At 40.2% G+C, this 17,497-nt stretch overlaps 1 protein-coding gene across 1 annotated transcript in view; it reads left to right on the plus strand.

The window, feature by feature from the left end:
• Window positions 1-17,497, plus strand: part of SHC3 (SHC adaptor protein 3) — a 56,239-nt gene that overhangs the window by 31,161 nt on the left and 7,581 nt on the right. Inside the window, exons 3-7 of the mRNA XM_037372622.1 lie at window positions 2,333-2,396; window positions 5,748-5,867; window positions 9,621-9,674; window positions 13,914-13,965; window positions 15,289-15,353. Coding sequence (XP_037228519.1) covers window positions 2,333-2,396; window positions 5,748-5,867; window positions 9,621-9,674; window positions 13,914-13,965; window positions 15,289-15,353 — 355 coding nt within the window. The remainder of the gene's footprint in view (window positions 1-2,332; window positions 2,397-5,747; window positions 5,868-9,620; window positions 9,675-13,913; window positions 13,966-15,288; window positions 15,354-17,497) is intronic.

A 17,497-nucleotide genomic window follows, 5' to 3' on the forward strand; every position in this document is an offset into this window, starting at 1 on the left:
GTATCTCTGAAACACAAATCCTTTTTGTGAGAGCAAAACCTGTGAGGGGTCTTGGTGCACTAATCAGACAGCTGGAGGAGGCAAAGAGGATAAAGTGCTGGTGACACCTGTGTGCCAGCAACTTGCAGCCAAAATGTTGGAGAAGTTCAGACACACCTGGGGAAGCAAGAGGCATGGGTCTGAAAGATACCAGTGGGCTGGGACTGCCACAGGCCTGGAATTCCCACTCCATTGCCTCCAAAGGATTTGGTTCAGTGCAAAAAAATGATGGGAAACCGCAAGTACTACCTCAGTAGCAAGGCTGAGGGGATGGCTCTCTATAGCATAATGTCTGTTTGCTTTTCCTGAGTCAAAGTAAAGTGTTTTTGGTGGAGAAGAATAATATTTCTTTTTCCCATTACATTTTCATGAAAAAGTAACCTATGTCATGGTATCACAACAATCACTGTGTGTGGTGCTTGAGGTGCTGTATTTCTGGGATGCATCAGGGCTGCTCTTTTAAACCAAACAATTTTTACTTGTTCTGTAAGACAAGTGAGTAGCTACTTTAACTAAAATACTTGTTTCTAGTTAAAGAAGCATTGTGGTAAATACAGGAGTGAAATAAAAATGCTGAACTGTGAAATGGAGTGCTGTTGTAGCTGTGATGGTCTGAGGGCATATGCAGGCCAGGGCTTGCAGTGAGAGGCATTTTTATTAGTTGAGCAGATGTAGTTTGAGGGGAAAAAAGGAAAAAGACAAGCTGTGGAACAAACAAGCTCTCCTCTAGACCTGAAGAAAAGATTGTGTGTCTGAAAGCTTTTCTGATTACGGCTTGCTATTTTATTTATATATATATATATATATATATGTATTAGAAAAACTGCTATAAATAAAAAAAATCTTCAGAATGACAGGACTTTAAACCTGCTGCATAGCCTGTTCCACCCCAAAAAATAATAAGTTCATATGATTCTTTCAGGTGATTTGAACTTTGGAGTGTGCCCTAGGTAAAAGCAGACAAGGCATAACTATATAGTGATTACTGATTGCCACTGGATAAATCTGTGGCATTCGTTGAGCCAATATATGTTGTATGCTGATATCTATATGACATTTCTCTCCTGACTTACTTGTTGAACCTGTGCATTCACCTAATGCATAGTTGAAATACCATCCTGCACATGGCACAAAATTAAAATAATCCTTGTTTTTATCAATGTGATGTTTCAAGGTTTAGATTATTTTGACTGCTCTTTAGCTTGTAGTTCATTTTCTCCCATTCTGTATTCTTTCCCCCGTAAAATACATCTTATTTGCATGGGTTTATGTCTAATTATAATGTGCTGTTAATCTCAATCTGTATTTAAAACAGCTAAACAAGGCTTGGAATCACCTTTACTTGTCCCTGTGCAACCCTTCTGCCCTTCTGTCCTACAGTATCAATGGGACAGATCTGCTACAGCTTTGTAGCTAATGGTCTCAGGAAGGTCCCTGTGTGCATGGGAGAAAATTCTGAATACAGACCAGATTGGCTATTCAGATAAGTTGTTAAATACTGAAAAGATCTTTAAGACTTGTTTGTAGCAGTAGATGATTTCAAGAGTTTTTGCAGTATACAGTTACTGTCCTATGAGACAATAAGAAGTCAAATCAATTTTCAACATGCATTTCTCTCATTCAACCTGACTGTGATTGGAAGAATGAAATAATATTAGAAAGATAAAGCAAAATGTTAATGGCATTAATTTTGCTTACAATATAAAAGTAGAGCCACAAAGAAATTATTCAGATTGTATTGAACAAATTAAAATTTTGTACATTGCATGTTTTGTATACAACATGCATATTACCAGGAATATTTTAGGATTCTGATTTTATCTAAAGCCAGGTGGTTTTGCTTTGACTGGAAAAGTGCATATTATAGTAGTAAGAAAGATGATAGGTTTTTTACATTACAAGAAAGGTTTGAAAAAAAAGGTGTAAAGCAATTTGATTAAAGATATGTTTTATGATCAGATTCCTCATGGCTTAATAAGGTGCAAAGACAAATATTTTAATTTATGATGAGAAAAGTTTTTTTTAATAGTGTGACAGAACATTTTATCCTTTGTAGTTCTGAAGGTACTCTTCCTACACTACATGGAATATTTACTGTCTTCTGCTTCACACTGAAATAATCTAAATTTGAATGACACCTGTTTTTAGCCCTGAGAAGAGCTAACTGACCCACTACCTATCCTCACTTGTGAACAGAAATATGGTCTGAAGCTCTTCTCTCCCAGTGTATTTCAAGTAAAATGAAGAAAACCACACATCTGGTTGCCATAAAGCCTTTTTTTTGTCTCTTCAGGGAAGCAATCAGTCGTGTTTGTGAAGCTGTGCCTGGTGCCAAAGGAACCTCCAAGAAACGAAAGGTATTTTCTTTTATTGTAGTGCAGTTGGCTGTGTTTTCTTAGTTACAACACAGAGGAGGCCAGACACAGCAGGCAGGTGACTTTAAAGTAGCTTTGAGAATTGCAGGTCATTAGTAATTTAAAGTATTGGCTGTTTTCACCCACTGTATGTTGCCTCTTGCCCTTTTCATCAGTATCTGCTTTTACAGGCATCTACGAGTACGAGTACATCTAGGAAAAAGATTGTGGCTTGCCTTTATGCTCCTACTGTAGAAACCCCCTCCTTTTTCTTGTCTTTCCTTTGTAGATTGCAAGTGGAAAACTTAAACAAAAAGGGATGCCTTTTCATAAAATGCATGACTAAATTGTTGAAATAGGTGCTGGAAGCTATTGCAGAGGCCAAAAATATACATAGTTTTGAAAATTATTAGATCTGTTCTTGGACCATAGCTCTACTAGTGACAATTAATGAGTTTGGAAATCACTGATCTCTGGAAATTGAGAGAACATACCAGGTGATCCTCTGTTCCCTATGCTCTTTCCATAAGCACCTGTGGCTGATCCTCAGTGGCCAGCACTGATGGCAGGTCCAATGGGCATTAGCCTTGTTACCAAAAATTGTACCCAGGAAAGCTCTCCAAGCCCAGTGGCAGTTTAGAAAGCCAACACTGGTTTATTGCAGCGCTGGGTGCACGGGGGATCTTTCCTCCTAACACGCACACCAAGTTACTCCAGGGTACACATCACATACAGCAGAGAACTTGCACATTCACAGTACGTCACACATTCGTTTTCATTCACGCACAGGACTGGTTACAAGTTCCTCACTTCTGACGCAAATCAGTGGCAGCCTCAGGTAGCGCTGCTGAAGGGTTTTGCCAACTAGCCGTGCTCCCCGAGCGGGCTCTGCCCTCTCTCAGCGGGGTAGGGATATCTGTTGAGTTGGAGGTCATGATCTCCCATGACCACGATTTCCTTTCTCCTACTGTCAACCAATTTTCTGTCATTTGAAACACCTTATCAGCTTGTCTCCTCTTGTGGCCAGAAGTTTCTCAGTTGGAGGCTTCTTTCTGCATAATTTACATAACATAATGGTGTCTTATCATTATCTGTTCTTTGTTTCCCAAGATTGACTCCTTTGGTTAGAAGTCCTTTCATTCATCAGTTTGACGACTTGAGATGGTGGGTACTTGGGAGGGTGAGTCATTTAACGACTTGAGAGGGTGGGTCAGCTTGACCTAAACTCTGTGCACATACTTGTTACGTTAAATCAGAGTTCGGCAGTTTAGGCAACAGCCTGACACAGTTATTACCATGCTTTTATTCTTATTTGTGTGGTAGGAGTTAGGATCTGCAGGCAACAAGTGGGGTAATCCTCAGCCTAGCTCCTGCACTGCCTACTCTACCAGGGGTCTGCTGGCAAAGCCAGGATTTAATGCTGACTCTAAGGGAAGGAGCATAGAAAGCAATTAATTGCAGCCTTTGTGTGTGTTGTTGGGTCCAGGAGGAGAATGGGCAGGTGAAGGAAAAGGTCTGCCTGCTTTTCCAGCTGCTCCACCATCTAGACAGAATTGCAGCAGAAAGGGATGGGATGAAATGCAACTTGTCTGCAGTGGAGAATCTTCCCCTGGTAAAATAAGGTGTATGTGACAACATATGTCACAGTGTAATTCGAAATTGTCTGAGAAACTAAGGTTGTGGTTTCACCACCGCCACCACCACTACCACATTTATCTCATTGGCATTTCTATGTTCTCTGTCTTTTTTTTTTTTTTTTTTTTTTTTAAACCTGAAAGTAAAAAGGAAAACAACTTTTTCCTTGGAAAGCAAAATGACAGAAGTATCATGGAAAAGTAGGATAAACAGAGTCCCAAGTGCCTAGTGAGATAACTTGCTGTGTTACTGATTTTAGAAGCAATGTTGCTTATCAGTTATTGAAAAGGAATAGAAGTTTTAAAGTAAGTGTACTGACTGAGAAGAAAATTTGCCCAGCAACAATAATTCAGATAAGTGTAAAAGACAGATATATTTTGCCAGTCTGCACTTGCAGCATATTTTTGCCACCGGTGGCTTACGAGTTTTGCTTAGGTGACATGTACTTCTTGAGGCCAAATTTTCACCTTTACCCACACTGTGGGCAGGTGATTTCTAGGCATGAGCTAGGATTCATGAAGGTTTAAGGAAAGAAGAGAAACAAATATTCAAAAGGGCTTATTTTAAAGAGAAGTTAATGAAGTACTAGCTCTATAACATGACAAAGTGAAAATGGTGCAGCACAAATATTACATATGAGCAGTATGTAGGTAGTGTATTTTTAATCAATTAAACAGAAGGATAAGAAGCTAAAACTTAATATATGATAGTTTTAAGGAGTAAAGAAACACAAGTGTGTGCATCCTACTAGGGAGAAAACTTCCCAAGCTTGCAGGCAGCTTGAGGCAAATGCAAATACAGTGGCAGAAGAACATGGCCTCTGTTCACAGCTTTGCTTTCTATCCTAAAGACCAGCATAAATATCCACCAATGCAAGCACAAAAAGTGGAAGCACTTGGTCTGTTCTGGCTGGGGAATATGATTTTTTACAGGTTATCTGAATGAGGCTGCTGTCATGCAGCTGTATGTTTCCTCATAGCTGTTAAAGGTGAGAGGTTTTGCTCAGATTTTGCTTTAGCAGCATAACTTTTATTGCTACAAAACCTCCAGAGATCTAGTGAATGAAAGGCCTAAAAAAGTTATCATATTATTACATCCCCGTTATTACATTCCAACACTTTGTACTTATGCTCTGAGTTAGGAGTAATCTTTAGCTGTGTGTTGTACCCCAGCATACAGAAGTTTTAGCCTATGTCTGGGGGTTTTCTTACCGTTAAGAAGTCTACAAGATAACAACAATGACACCGTATCTCTTTTTGTGAGCATTCCTTCAGTATCACTGGAGTCCCACTTTCCATGTGGAAAGGGGGTAGAGCAGTCAGTAGATGCCAACTACAGCTTTATTTTCAGGAGCTGAAATGGGGTTTATAGAATAAGAACATGCCATTTTAAGATACTGACTTAAAGCATTCATCTTAAGTCTGCTTACTTGGTCCCTTGGTGAAGATGAGACTTCGCTATCTCACAAAACCCCTGTTTTGTTAGGTCAAGAGTGTATGAATACCTGCCTAGCTATTATCACTATTATTACTATTATTAGCAGTAGCAGTAGTAGTATAAATGAAAAATTATTTCCAGAGGAAAACAGCTGTTGCGATGAAGTGTTCTTTGGAAAGTCAGCAACATTAGAAACCTTTAAGATGCAATTAACCCTGCATACAATGAAGGTCATCCCAAATAAACAGAGAACAAAAATGTGCTTTTTCATCCCCCTCACAGCCACCAAGCAAAGTTCTTTCTAGCATCTTGGGAAAGAGCAATCTTCAGTTTGCAGGAATGAGCATAATGCTGAATATCTCCACCACCAGCTTAAACCTAATGACTCCTGATACAAAACAGGTGAGTGTAACTGCCGTATTAATTTGTGAGGCTTTTGATGAACAGCCTACTGCACCATTATTTGCTTCTGCCCAAATACTCAGTTGCTCAAAGTTATTATTCCTCAATAATGTCTATAAAATGAATGAAAACAGCATATAAAGCATAGTAGGAGTCATAGTTTGTTCCAGTATTCAACACCGCTTTGATGAATTATTTTCTTCTTGCTATGTTTCTGGTAGATAGGTTTTGCTCTTAAAAGACCCACGACATGAAATGGCATTTTCTGGTCGTGGGAGTTCTTGTTGGGTACAATTACAAACTTTCAGAATGTTAAAAGGGATGCATTTGGAGTAAGTGGCTAAAGGACTGAATGCATGTTCCCAATTTTGTTGTCGTTCTTCCAATTTAGAGCCTTAATGAGCAATCTATTCCTAAGACGCTGGTAAAAATACAGCCGCAGGGATTCTGCAGTGCAGTGAAATTCTAATCTTTTAGAGAGACAAGGCAGCCTGTTTCAAGCAGCCTATTTCTTCTTCATTGTGCTGAAGGTACAGACAGACTGTGGGGAATCACTGCAGTGGATTGTGAATGATGTATGAGATGAGAAAAATCCTTGCTCAGGGTATATATAAAGAGAAAGCGGACAGGCATGCGTAGTCACTGCTGTTCTATTTGCTGTGAGCCACATACTGCGTTAGGGCACACAACTTTCTGCCTAGATACAGCCAGAGAGAAAATAAAAAGAAATTCCTGCTGTCCTTGGAGCCTCAGGATTAAAAAATAAGAAAGAATACACACTTTGTCTATTAAAAAAATGTTGTTTATTTTAAGTTTTCATTGATTTATCTTAGTTTTTATCCTTATTAAGAAAAAAACCATAATCTTCTACAGGGAGCACTGAAACTGTGGAAGCAGCATTATGGCTAGTTGCAGTGGTTTGGAGCCTTATTGTGGAATATACACAGCAGTGCTTTTCATAGGGATAGTGGACACCAGTCAGAAGCACAGGAACTTGGTGTTAATTAGATCTACTAAAAAAGTGCCAGACCTTGAAAGTCGCCTTGTCTTCAGCTGAAGTCAGGGTAGAGATGGAGTTAAACTGATTTATCTCAGGGAGGAATCATTCCGCAGATGTTTTGCCTTTTCTATGATTTGAAAAAACTGCTTATCTTTCTCTCACATAATTATTTTTGAGATAGACTTGGTCGGGGTGCTGCTGGACTGGGAAACATCTGGTTTCTCAGAGATCCCAGTCTGGCTGTGTTCTCCCTTAAGGGTTTCTTGTTTGTGCCAAGTATTTGATTTGAAAATAAGCATTGCCCAGCAGATTTGTCCTTTGAGGCCCCACCCAGGAAGATGGCTATGAACTTCTGTAATAGCCTATTTTTCCCAGAGTAGCTGGAAGGGAAGAAAAGATAGGACAATGTTGTTAGCCCTTGGGATAGGAGTAAAGCAAGTGCATGTATCCCCTGCACAACAGTTTTGTGAACATATGTCCTGGTTTTGGCTGGGATAGAATTAATTTTCTTCTTAGTAGCTGGTGCAGTGCTGTGTTTTGGCTGTGGTGTGAGAACAATGTTGATGGCATGTGGATGTTTTTGTGTTATTGCTGGGGGGTGTTTGTACTAGGTCAAAGACTTCTGAGTTTTTCTCGACCTGGCAGCAGGAGGGCTGGAGGGGCATGGGAAGCTGGGAGGGGGCTCAGCCAGTACAGCTAACCTGAACTAACCAAAGGGATATTCCATACCATGGAACATCATGTCAGTATATGAACTGGGTGGGGGGGTTGTTCCAGGGCTGTTGATCGTTGCCTGGGGACTGGCTGGGCACTGGTGGTGAGCAGTTGCATTGTGCATCACTTGTTTTCTTTTCTCCCTTCCCTTTGGATTTCATTTCTCCCTCCTTCTCCTTGCTTTTTATTATAACTGTTACTATTACTAGTGTTGTTCTTTTGTTTTTCTTTTATCTCAGTTATTAAACTGTTCTTATCTCAACACTCAAGTTTTACGTTCCTTTCCGATTCTCCTCCCCAACCCCTGGGTGAAGAGGGAGGGAGTGAGCGGCTGTATGGGGATTAATTACTGGCTGGGCTTAAGCCACAAGAACATGTTAAGCAGGGATGAGTGGAAGATGATTTTCTTTTGTCGTTTATAATGCAGATTTGGGTAGACTGAAATGTTTCTAAACTACGTGCCAATACTTGTGAATCATTTCATATTAAGCAATGCAAAGCGTTGGTAATTTGCTGTGCCTTGCCTTGCTGTACATTGGTGTTGAGGGTGGGGGGAATACCCCAACCTCAAATAAATAAACTGTTTAGCTGTGGAAGTTTAAAAAAAAAAAAAAAAGTCTGACATCAGCTGATGGTTTCAAGCACTTTTCTGTTTTCTTAGAATTTGGAAAAGTAAGTTTTCAGGCAATCTGAAGTAATTTTTGTGTTTTATGATGCTGATCTGAAAGATTGCATTATTTGCACAATTCAAGATAGTGACAAACATTAAATGTGCAACAAATCTTCACTAGTACATCTCTATTGTTAGGATCACTTCTTTAGGGGAAAAGAGAAAGAAATCCTCACTGATAAGTAAGAGAATGATGGTTTACCACTGAACGCTAAAAATTAATCACATCTTCAGAGGCTGCTGTGGGACAAGCGGGAGTACCGAAAATGAAGAACTCTTGATATGAAAGAAGCACTACGAATAGTAGTCAGCTCTCTCTGAGTTAGCAAAGCAGCTAGATCTAGATAAACTCATGTCAGGCTTTTTTCTTTCCAAGGAAGAGAGTTGCTAGTTCAGGTCTTTAAGATGCAAGATGGGGAAAACAGCCCAGAGAATGTCTTTTTATCCTCATTTTTTTCCAAAACGTTTTTCTAAAGTATGTGGTAGTCTCTTCAAAGTGGTCCATTAAGATCCAAATTACTATTATCACATGCTCTGAGGCACTAAATAAGGGGCCTGTCCTATACCAGACAAATTCCTTGGCATGGTTTCTGTGACTCAAATGATCAAGTGAAATTTTCTTTCAAATGACCTTTTCTTTCTTGGTTGTTTCATGATTTCATTATTAAAAGATTTCAGAAGTTAAACCTCAGAATAGCAAAGGAGCAGAGCAGTTCTCCTTGTATTAGTTTCATGATAATTTGTCTCTTCCTAAAGAAATATCATATTAGTTCAAATTGTACATAAGCAAATTGAATTTCAGATGCCCTGGAGTATGCCTGAGAGTTTGTCCATAATGCTACATTGCAGCTAGATTCAAAATTGTTTTCGTATTGCAAAGAAGTTGGTGTTTGAAACATAAAATGACACAGTAGGTATTGGAAGCAGTGTTAGGATCCTTAGCTGGTGAGCAAATTGGCATGATTTCATTGATTTCACTGGAGTGGCATCAGCAGAAAACTATTTTGATGAATAGGACCCTTTGCTCCATTCATCACTATTTGCAATAAAGAAAGTGAGCTTTAGCAGATTAAAATTTCTCCAAAGATACTATGTGACAGATCTATATGATTTACTGGAATTCTGAGCACATTTAGCAATTTTGCCACGCTGCTGTTTTAAAGAACACCAGCACAGATACATTCATCCTTAAGTTTTTTTATATTATCATGCCACTCTTTGCACTCCTTGTAGGTGAAATGCAGAGGTAATTTTGATCTTGGTTTTGGATTTTCACCCCTATGCAAAAAAAAAAAAAATATAAAAAAATCAAAGGGGTAAATTGTAAGAAAACTGACTGACTCACATTTATCCTTTCTGACCCATACAGATCATAGCAAATCACCATATGCAGTCTATTTCCTTTGCGTCTGGAGGTGATCCGGTAAGCATTTCTTTAAAGCTTTCCCCCACGTAGATATTGCTTTATGAGGACTATGTGACAAAATTTATTGCGTTGCTCATTGAAAGAAAAATATAGCCACAATAGCTTCTGTTTCTTGTTTCATAAAACGATTGTTGCCATCAAACTCTTTTTGAGGAAAACGACTGACAAGCAGTCATAGATCCTTCTCTTTGACTGAAACAAAAAGTATCAAAGGGCTGTAAGCATTCATATAATAACTGATAAGCAGGGCTCTGTTTTTCAGAGTAATGTAGTATAGTCATATGGGTGTTGTGTGAATTTTTGTCTTGACTGGCTTTTTTTCTGTACTTTTTACAGTAACAGACTATGTTGCAGTTATATTTATAGCAATGCATGCATTTACTTTTTTCTTCTTGCCTTTAAGTACGCATTGAGGAGACTGTACTAAATACTGCCTTCAGGTATATTCGCTACACTGATGCAGCTTGAAGACAGGCTTTCAGGAAAAGCCCAGATCTTCCTAGTTTTGCAAAGCTTTCAGATACACCTACACATTTGGTTCATTTAGATCAAACACGGACTCCTGCTTGTTGCATTTTCTCCTGTTTTTATAAGCAGTCCATCCAAAGGCATATTAAATGTGCTTTAAAAGTATTTGTCACCCAGGAAGGAATGAGAGAATTATAAAACAGGAACATTGCTCACCTCTTACCTTAGAGGTCTGAAAGCTTTTAAACCTAGATTACTTGAATGAGTCTGCCTTTTCCTCCATCATGGAATCTGTCAGTCATGTACTACAGGTAAGGCCATTTCCAGCCTGCTTTGTGGGTTAATTCTCTCAGTTCAGCTCTGTTAAGTTGAAGTTCTTTGGCACTTTCTCTGTTCATTTCACTATCCTCAGAAAACATAAGGGCAAACTTCAGTCTTAGTATAGCTCTGCTGAGCTCAGTTTACTTTCAGAAAGGAAAAGAACACATCATAACAATTTGGGGCACAAAAGATGGATCAACAGCAGCTTTGAAATACAACAGATTGCAGTGGATACTGTAAATGAACAGTTCCTGAAGTGGGCAGAGGATTGATTAGCACAGTTCCCTGCCTCCATAAGAAGATTGTTCACTCCCCATCTGCCATCCCAAATGCTAAGTCCTGGAAACACCATTGCACACTGCCCACTGATAGATGAATTACCAGGAAAGAGGAGAGGAGCAGCAGTAGAGATTGAATTTGGAGTAATCAAGCTCTTCCAAACGTTTTAGAGATAAAAATCATGCTACTGAGTCAGTGGGCTACCAGAGAAATGAAATTGCATGGTGTAAGGGAGCCTACACGAGACAGTGAAACTGTAAAGTTGCATTCCCAATTAGACCACTACATGGTGATCTCATTCTGGGGTGAAGAGGGTAAGTGAGTATTTAATGACACTGTACAGGCTTGTCTCAGTGGGCTAGTACCTTGCACAACTTCAAATCAAAAGCTTGTTTATAAAGCAGGTGGTTCCTTTGTCCCACGTGCACATGGAAGAAGACAAAATGCAAGGATGTGATTTAAGTCACAGCTTTATTAACTTATCTGAAGGTCGTCCAGACATAATTTTCATCAGCCCTTAATGACTTCCACTTGGTGGAGGACTGCCACCACCAAACACAGTTGGGCTCAGCCAATAAGCTCATCTCCTCATATGAGATTTAAAATGGATGGAGGAAGGCCATCCTGAACTAGGAACCCAGATCTGTGCCCATGTTTGTTCAGGGAATACTTCTTTTATTTTGAATTTTGAAGTTTCGTTTATTTAGAAGCAAGACTTCCCCGACTTCTCACCCTGTCCAGTTTTCTGCTCTGGATATCTGCCACACATTCACACCAGCAATTAGCTTTGCAACTTTCCTCCCACTCCCTAAGCATCAATTACCTTCATCATTCAAAATATATCCACTGGAGAAGCATTCCAATGTCTTGGAGAACAGCTTGAATACCACATATATATATATTTATTTTTTTTTTCAATATTCCCCTTTGCAATGAGTCAGACAGTTTCTGGCTGTGTCAGCACATGGAAGCTTAAAAATCTCTCCACCAAATCCTTTTACACACCAATTTGGACTAATTTTTAGTTCACTTCCAAGACTGTGGAATCTGGATCTGCTTTAGCTCTTTTCAGCACCTCCTTATGATACACTAAATTTTCATCCATAGTCATTTCAGGTGACTGTTTCCAGGCTGATAGACAAGACATCTGTTTCTGGAGATGCCTGCTGAAATTTCAACAGGCAGATCTTGTAAGGCCTAATCAGGCAGGTCTCTCAGAGGTCCCTGAAGGCAGTAGTTTTTCAGTTTCAGCCCTGCCTTCAGATTTTAGCACCACAATTCAATTTCTTTGAGGTGAAAATTGTACCATATTTGTACTTGTCTTCAGTCTTTGACTGTCAGGGACCACTTTGCTGCATCAGCCCAGCCCTGTATAACCTTTTGATGGGAGTCTTCTAATTTAACCACTGTGAAATGTGCCCATCTTAGGTCCTTAATATTTTGTTATAGTCAGCTTGAATCTGAGAGCTTTAGATGAAATAAAGAGTAGGTGGTTCCGGTCTCTCACACCCACGCTAGCTATGAGATAGATCTATGATTTACTCAGGCATAAATGTATCCATTAGCTATGTCTGTATTAGTAAATAAAATGATCTGTGTCCTGTTTTCTGGCCCTGAAACTAAATAGCACAGTGCAATTTGCATGCACACATTCATTATCTTCCCTTCCAGCCGCCTCTTGGGATTGATGCCCAGCATGTGCTGGTCCCTCAGAGAATTTCAGATCATGGCCTGGAAAACCAGTACAACCAGGCAAGTGAGAGTAGCGATAATTAAACAGTATGGACAACTGTGGGACAGCTCTCAGGCCTTTACCTTGGCTCTGTTTTATTTGCTACTATTAGACATAGCCACTTTTATCGTCCCCTTATGTGTTGATGTGCCTCATTACTTCCACTCAAATAATTGCCCAGACACTATGTCACTGGGTGCATAAGAAATTACTGGACAAAATGCTAGGGCTATTCTTCTCTGCTGTGCTTTTTTAACAGACCAACCTCATTACTCCTGTGTCTGAGTGCCTTCCAACAGTGCATTAAGTGATATGGCTACACAACTGTCACCAGAACCATGAATGTGCTTCATCATTTCTCTTGGCCTCTGCTTGGGAAGGAAATTGTATAGGCATGCAGCACAGTGATTTATCTTGTGTGGGTGGTGGTGGTGTGTGCTTGCACTAGAGAAAGCTAAGCTGAAAAAGTCTGTCTTTTAACTGAGGATTGATGTTTGTTATGACATTAGATCTTGACATAATTGTCAATGGTCTTGGATCAGTCACCTGAAAAAGCTTTGGATAAATCTATGCATCCAAGTGTAGTGTATCCTATATATACCCCAGGTTTAGCTATACCTGACTAGCCAGGCATGTCAGGAAATACCAGGTCTAACCAGGACTTGATTGCATCGAAGATATATGGCATTTTCCAGATGTGCCAGGATGCCTCACATTTCTCAGATGCACTGGCCTTTCTGTTTCATCTGCACAATGATTAAAGTCTGCGCTGCTTGTGCACAGGAGTGTGAGGGTGGCAGGAGAGCAAGCAAAAGATCCCCAAAGAAGATGTCAGCCTGCTCTTGCCAGAAAATCCACCTGGCATGTGGCAATGGGGATGGCTGGGAGCTGCCCATGGTCTGGGGGAGAGCATCCTGGGATACTGCTTGTCACAGCCAAGCTGTGGCTGACCTCACAGCCAAGCTGTCACAGCCAACCTCTGTGCCATATGGCATTGTAGTCAGTAAACACACCTGCTTGCCACACATGAATAAACGCTGTTGCTCGGTTACTCCCACTCTTCCTGCCACAGAACTAGTTCATTATTCATGTTCTGAACCAAATTGTCTGGGTAGTTTGAAGACTTGTAATTCTACTCCCTTCTAAATGAGGCCTGATCCAAATCCTACTAAATTTATTTAATTGATTTTCAAAGCCTTGGGAGAGATTTTTAAGTTCTGCTGGAATAGATCACAGTCTGGAGAAAGCACAGTGGTGGGATCAGTACCAAAACCCATAAATATTGTTACGGGGTTTAAGTAGTATACAACTGTAAAGCAAAACATGTCATTTGAGACTGTACCCAGAGGAACATACACACTCTGGACTATGACCTTTTGCCATGATCAGTGCAAAGATTTTTTGCATTCATTGTAGATACCTTTATTTTTTGACAGGATACAACTGACTATGTTGCATATGTAGCTAAGGATCCTGTTAATCGGAGAGGTAAGTTAGAAATAATCTGTTTGGCATCTTTTTTCCTTTGAAAAACATGAATTATTCGTGGTATAATTCAGTCAACTTTTTTTTACCCCAGAAAAGAATAAATGCAGCCCAGTAAAAAGATTGCCTTTGACAGAGTCATGGGAAGATTGTTTAGCAGTAAGAAACAGCAACACGCAAGTTGGTTCTCCAGCTTGGAACAGGTCTTGCCTGCAGTTCATCTCCAAATATCACTTTGATTCTCTTAATCTCTTAAATCAAATGTTTGCCTTATTTGGCTGTGTGAGCTTCTAGGCAACAGCTTTTACCTACATCCAATCACTATGCAAGAACTAATGAGTCCTCTGATTAAGTCCTCCGATGAGGTGGCTGAATCTGTTCAGTTTTCTCAGTACATGCCTAATTCTTCCTAGCAAAATCAGATTCTTTACCAAATAGTGAGCTTTTAAGCCAGCTTGCTAGAGGCTGCAATCCCATTTCTCAATGAAGTTTTATTCAAGGTTTTATTGAGTGATCAGTCAAGAACAGGGAACCTGTTCCAAGACTAGCATCCAGTTCAGATTCTCTAAAAAAAAAGTAAATTATAAAAATTGTGCATTACAGTCTGGAATAATAGGTACAGAAAATATTCCTGCTTGTAATGCAGAAAGCTTCACTAGGTCTTAATGCTAGATACAAAGTATTGTATAATGTACCTGAGAATCTATTTATTATTCATAGATTCATAAAGAAAAAAAGACTAGCTCCAAAAAAAGATTCAAGCACTTCCAACAGGATTTCTGCAGAATTCAGACACTTTAATGTCAAAATGCCAACCCTGCAAACCCTGAGCTGCCACCTTACCATGGGCACAACTAATTCAATAGCTTCCATATTTCATCATCTTTAATGATTTTAGATATCTCAACAATCTGTTTTGTCCATGTGCAGAGATGTCCAGACTTGAGAGCATTAGCTTATAAATAATACCTGCGCTAAATGTACTAATGTGCTGAATATTCTTGAAACACTTAGAAAACTTAAGGGAGGTGGGAGGTAGGGTGATAGCCCAGTTCTTTGCCATGCCTGTTACGTTCCAACATCATGTGCCCCCCATTAGAAAGTCTCTGGCATCAGACTCAAGGCTGTGTGGTGCAGAGCTGCTCTCCCTTCTGCTAATCTGGAGACTGATTCAGTTGTTTGGAGAGATCTCTGTGGCAATGTAATGGACCAGCATTGCAGACCAGGTGTTGGCACCACAGGGTTTGGAGGAGCTCTGTGCTGTTTTCTGTTCCTGTGAGAGGGGGTTTAATATAAAAACTGTTTCATGGATTATGTTCCTTATAGCTAAGCTGAATGTGTTTAGGCTTCACTTCCTTGTTGAGCTAGTTTATCGTAGATCAAAGAATCATGTAAGCATCTGGTATTGTCTTCCAGTGGCGTTTTTAGTCCAAGTATTTCCCAGTTTTCTGTAGAAAAAGTTTGACAGAGTGGACTCTGTAGGTCTCCAGCTGCAGTGCATGTCCTCCATCCTTCAGATTATTTCTGTTCCTCCTTCTTTCATTTTTCTGCATTGTTTAAAAGATGTAGATGATCCCTGTTATTCTTTGGAGTAATCTGGCATTAATGTCAACAATCTAAAAGAGAGGCTGCACCTTCCTATCCTTACTTGCTTTTGTCATCATAATTAGCTGGTTTCTCATAAGCCTTTTTTTGCTGCAGTGAAGCACTGTTATCTTACATAAAATTCTTTCACACTGTGATCTTTAAGCTTTTTGCATTACAGCTTTCTGTGGGAGCCTTACTCATTCGTGTGTGTAGATCCGTGGTTAGCAGATCAGTGACTTTGTCTGTGATCAGTATTAAACCACATGTTTTTAAAAGGTCTAGTTTGATCTGGATTGCCATCTTTCACCATCACTGGCCATTCTGTCAGTCTTTGTGCTACCTGCAAATTACTTTAGAAGCAAGTTCGAATTTACTTCTGTGTGTAGTGAAAATGTTACTGTTACTGACACTAGCAGCAATGCTATAGTATATCTTTCACTGGCATATTAGACTCATTTCTTCCCAAGGATGGAAAAGCTCTCTTCATGCTTTATATTCTGGATCTAGCAAGCTAAAGGCTGTCTGTCTTCCAGTGTAACATTTACAAGAAATTATCTCTGTGCGAGCCAAATCTTCTCATCCTTTTACAAGAAGCACATCTCCTACCTGCTGAAAGTCCATTCACGTATCCAAGGAAACAGGTTACTCATTATGTCACCTACTGAAACTACTTAATGACTCATACTTCATTTCAGCTCCAGACACGTTTAGCAATGAGCGGTGTAGCCTCTCTAAATCCCCACTCTGGTTACAGAGTGCAAAAATTACAGCTTTGTGTAGCTTAATCATTTTGGTCCACATTCATGGAGGTAAGTCTGCATCTTACTGGGGGCAGATCGTTCAGTGCTGCCAGCAGTGGTGCAGAGAGGCTAAACAGCAAAAATCCTGCTGCTAACCAGGGATGTCTGCCTCTGCCTTTGAACACGTGGAGGTCCCGTTTTTGGCTGCTGAATCCACTCTCAACGTGCAGCTAAGGACAATTCCCCTGAATCAGGTATTGCCTCAGCATGCTGGTCAGCACAGCAGATGCTGTAAGGGGATAAGAGAGCATCACTGGATCTGTTTAGCAGGGCAGCACTGTGACTGGTGCCATCTCATGCTGCGTGAGGTACTACTGCTGCTGAGGGACAGACAGCTTGGCACCCTGGTCATTCCATACCTGCGTAACTGCGGGTTTCTTGGCCATTTATTGTGGCCTCTTCAGAGCTCTGTACAGCAGATGGGACTCTGAGAAGTCACTGCTAAACCTCCTCAGTCTCCCTATATTGCTGTAACTAAAGTTATGTCACACAAATGTTGTGACCAACCCTTATTTGTAGGACATTGACATCCAAAGCACTTGATTGCACTAAGCTGGTCACTGGGCATATATTAAAGTGCAGGTTTTCAGCTGAAGAATTTATATTCAGGTTATTAAAGCAGTCAGGAGTGATAGACATCAGTAACTTTGAAGAAGGTCCCACTGTATGGCATTTTCCAAGCAGGGCTTGGAGAAGAACCAGAGCTTAAAATCCATCCAGGCTCTAACCAGTAAACCATGTGCTTATGCAGCACTGAATATGGAAAATGAGTTTGCCTGGGCTTTTTGGAATATCATCAAGGAGATGTTCATTCAGATCTTTAGCTTCTAGCTCTTAACACCCATCTACATTCCTGCAGTGTTAGGTGAAGTTTTCATGAGTTCACCTGTTTATGTTGTTACAGAAGTCCGTATCTCTGAGCCACTCTGATTTTAAAATGGGGCAGATTTGGTGGCTCAGACAGCTGATGAAGGTTTCTCAGTCTCCCATAGGAAGAGAGCTTGTCTTGCCAGCCCTCCTCTTTACTGCCTCTGTCACAGGGGGTTCAGGGAGGTGGCACATTGCGGAGTGCTGGAGTTAACTGGGGTCCTGGCTCTGTGTTCCCCGTCGATCCCACAGTTTTCTGGGAGTGTCTCCATACAGACAAG

The sequence above is a fragment of the Falco rusticolus genome, chromosome Z (assembly GCF_015220075.1).
Source record: "Falco rusticolus isolate bFalRus1 chromosome Z, bFalRus1.pri, whole genome shotgun sequence".
NCBI classification, from domain to species: Eukaryota; Metazoa; Chordata; class Aves; order Falconiformes; family Falconidae; genus Falco; species Falco rusticolus.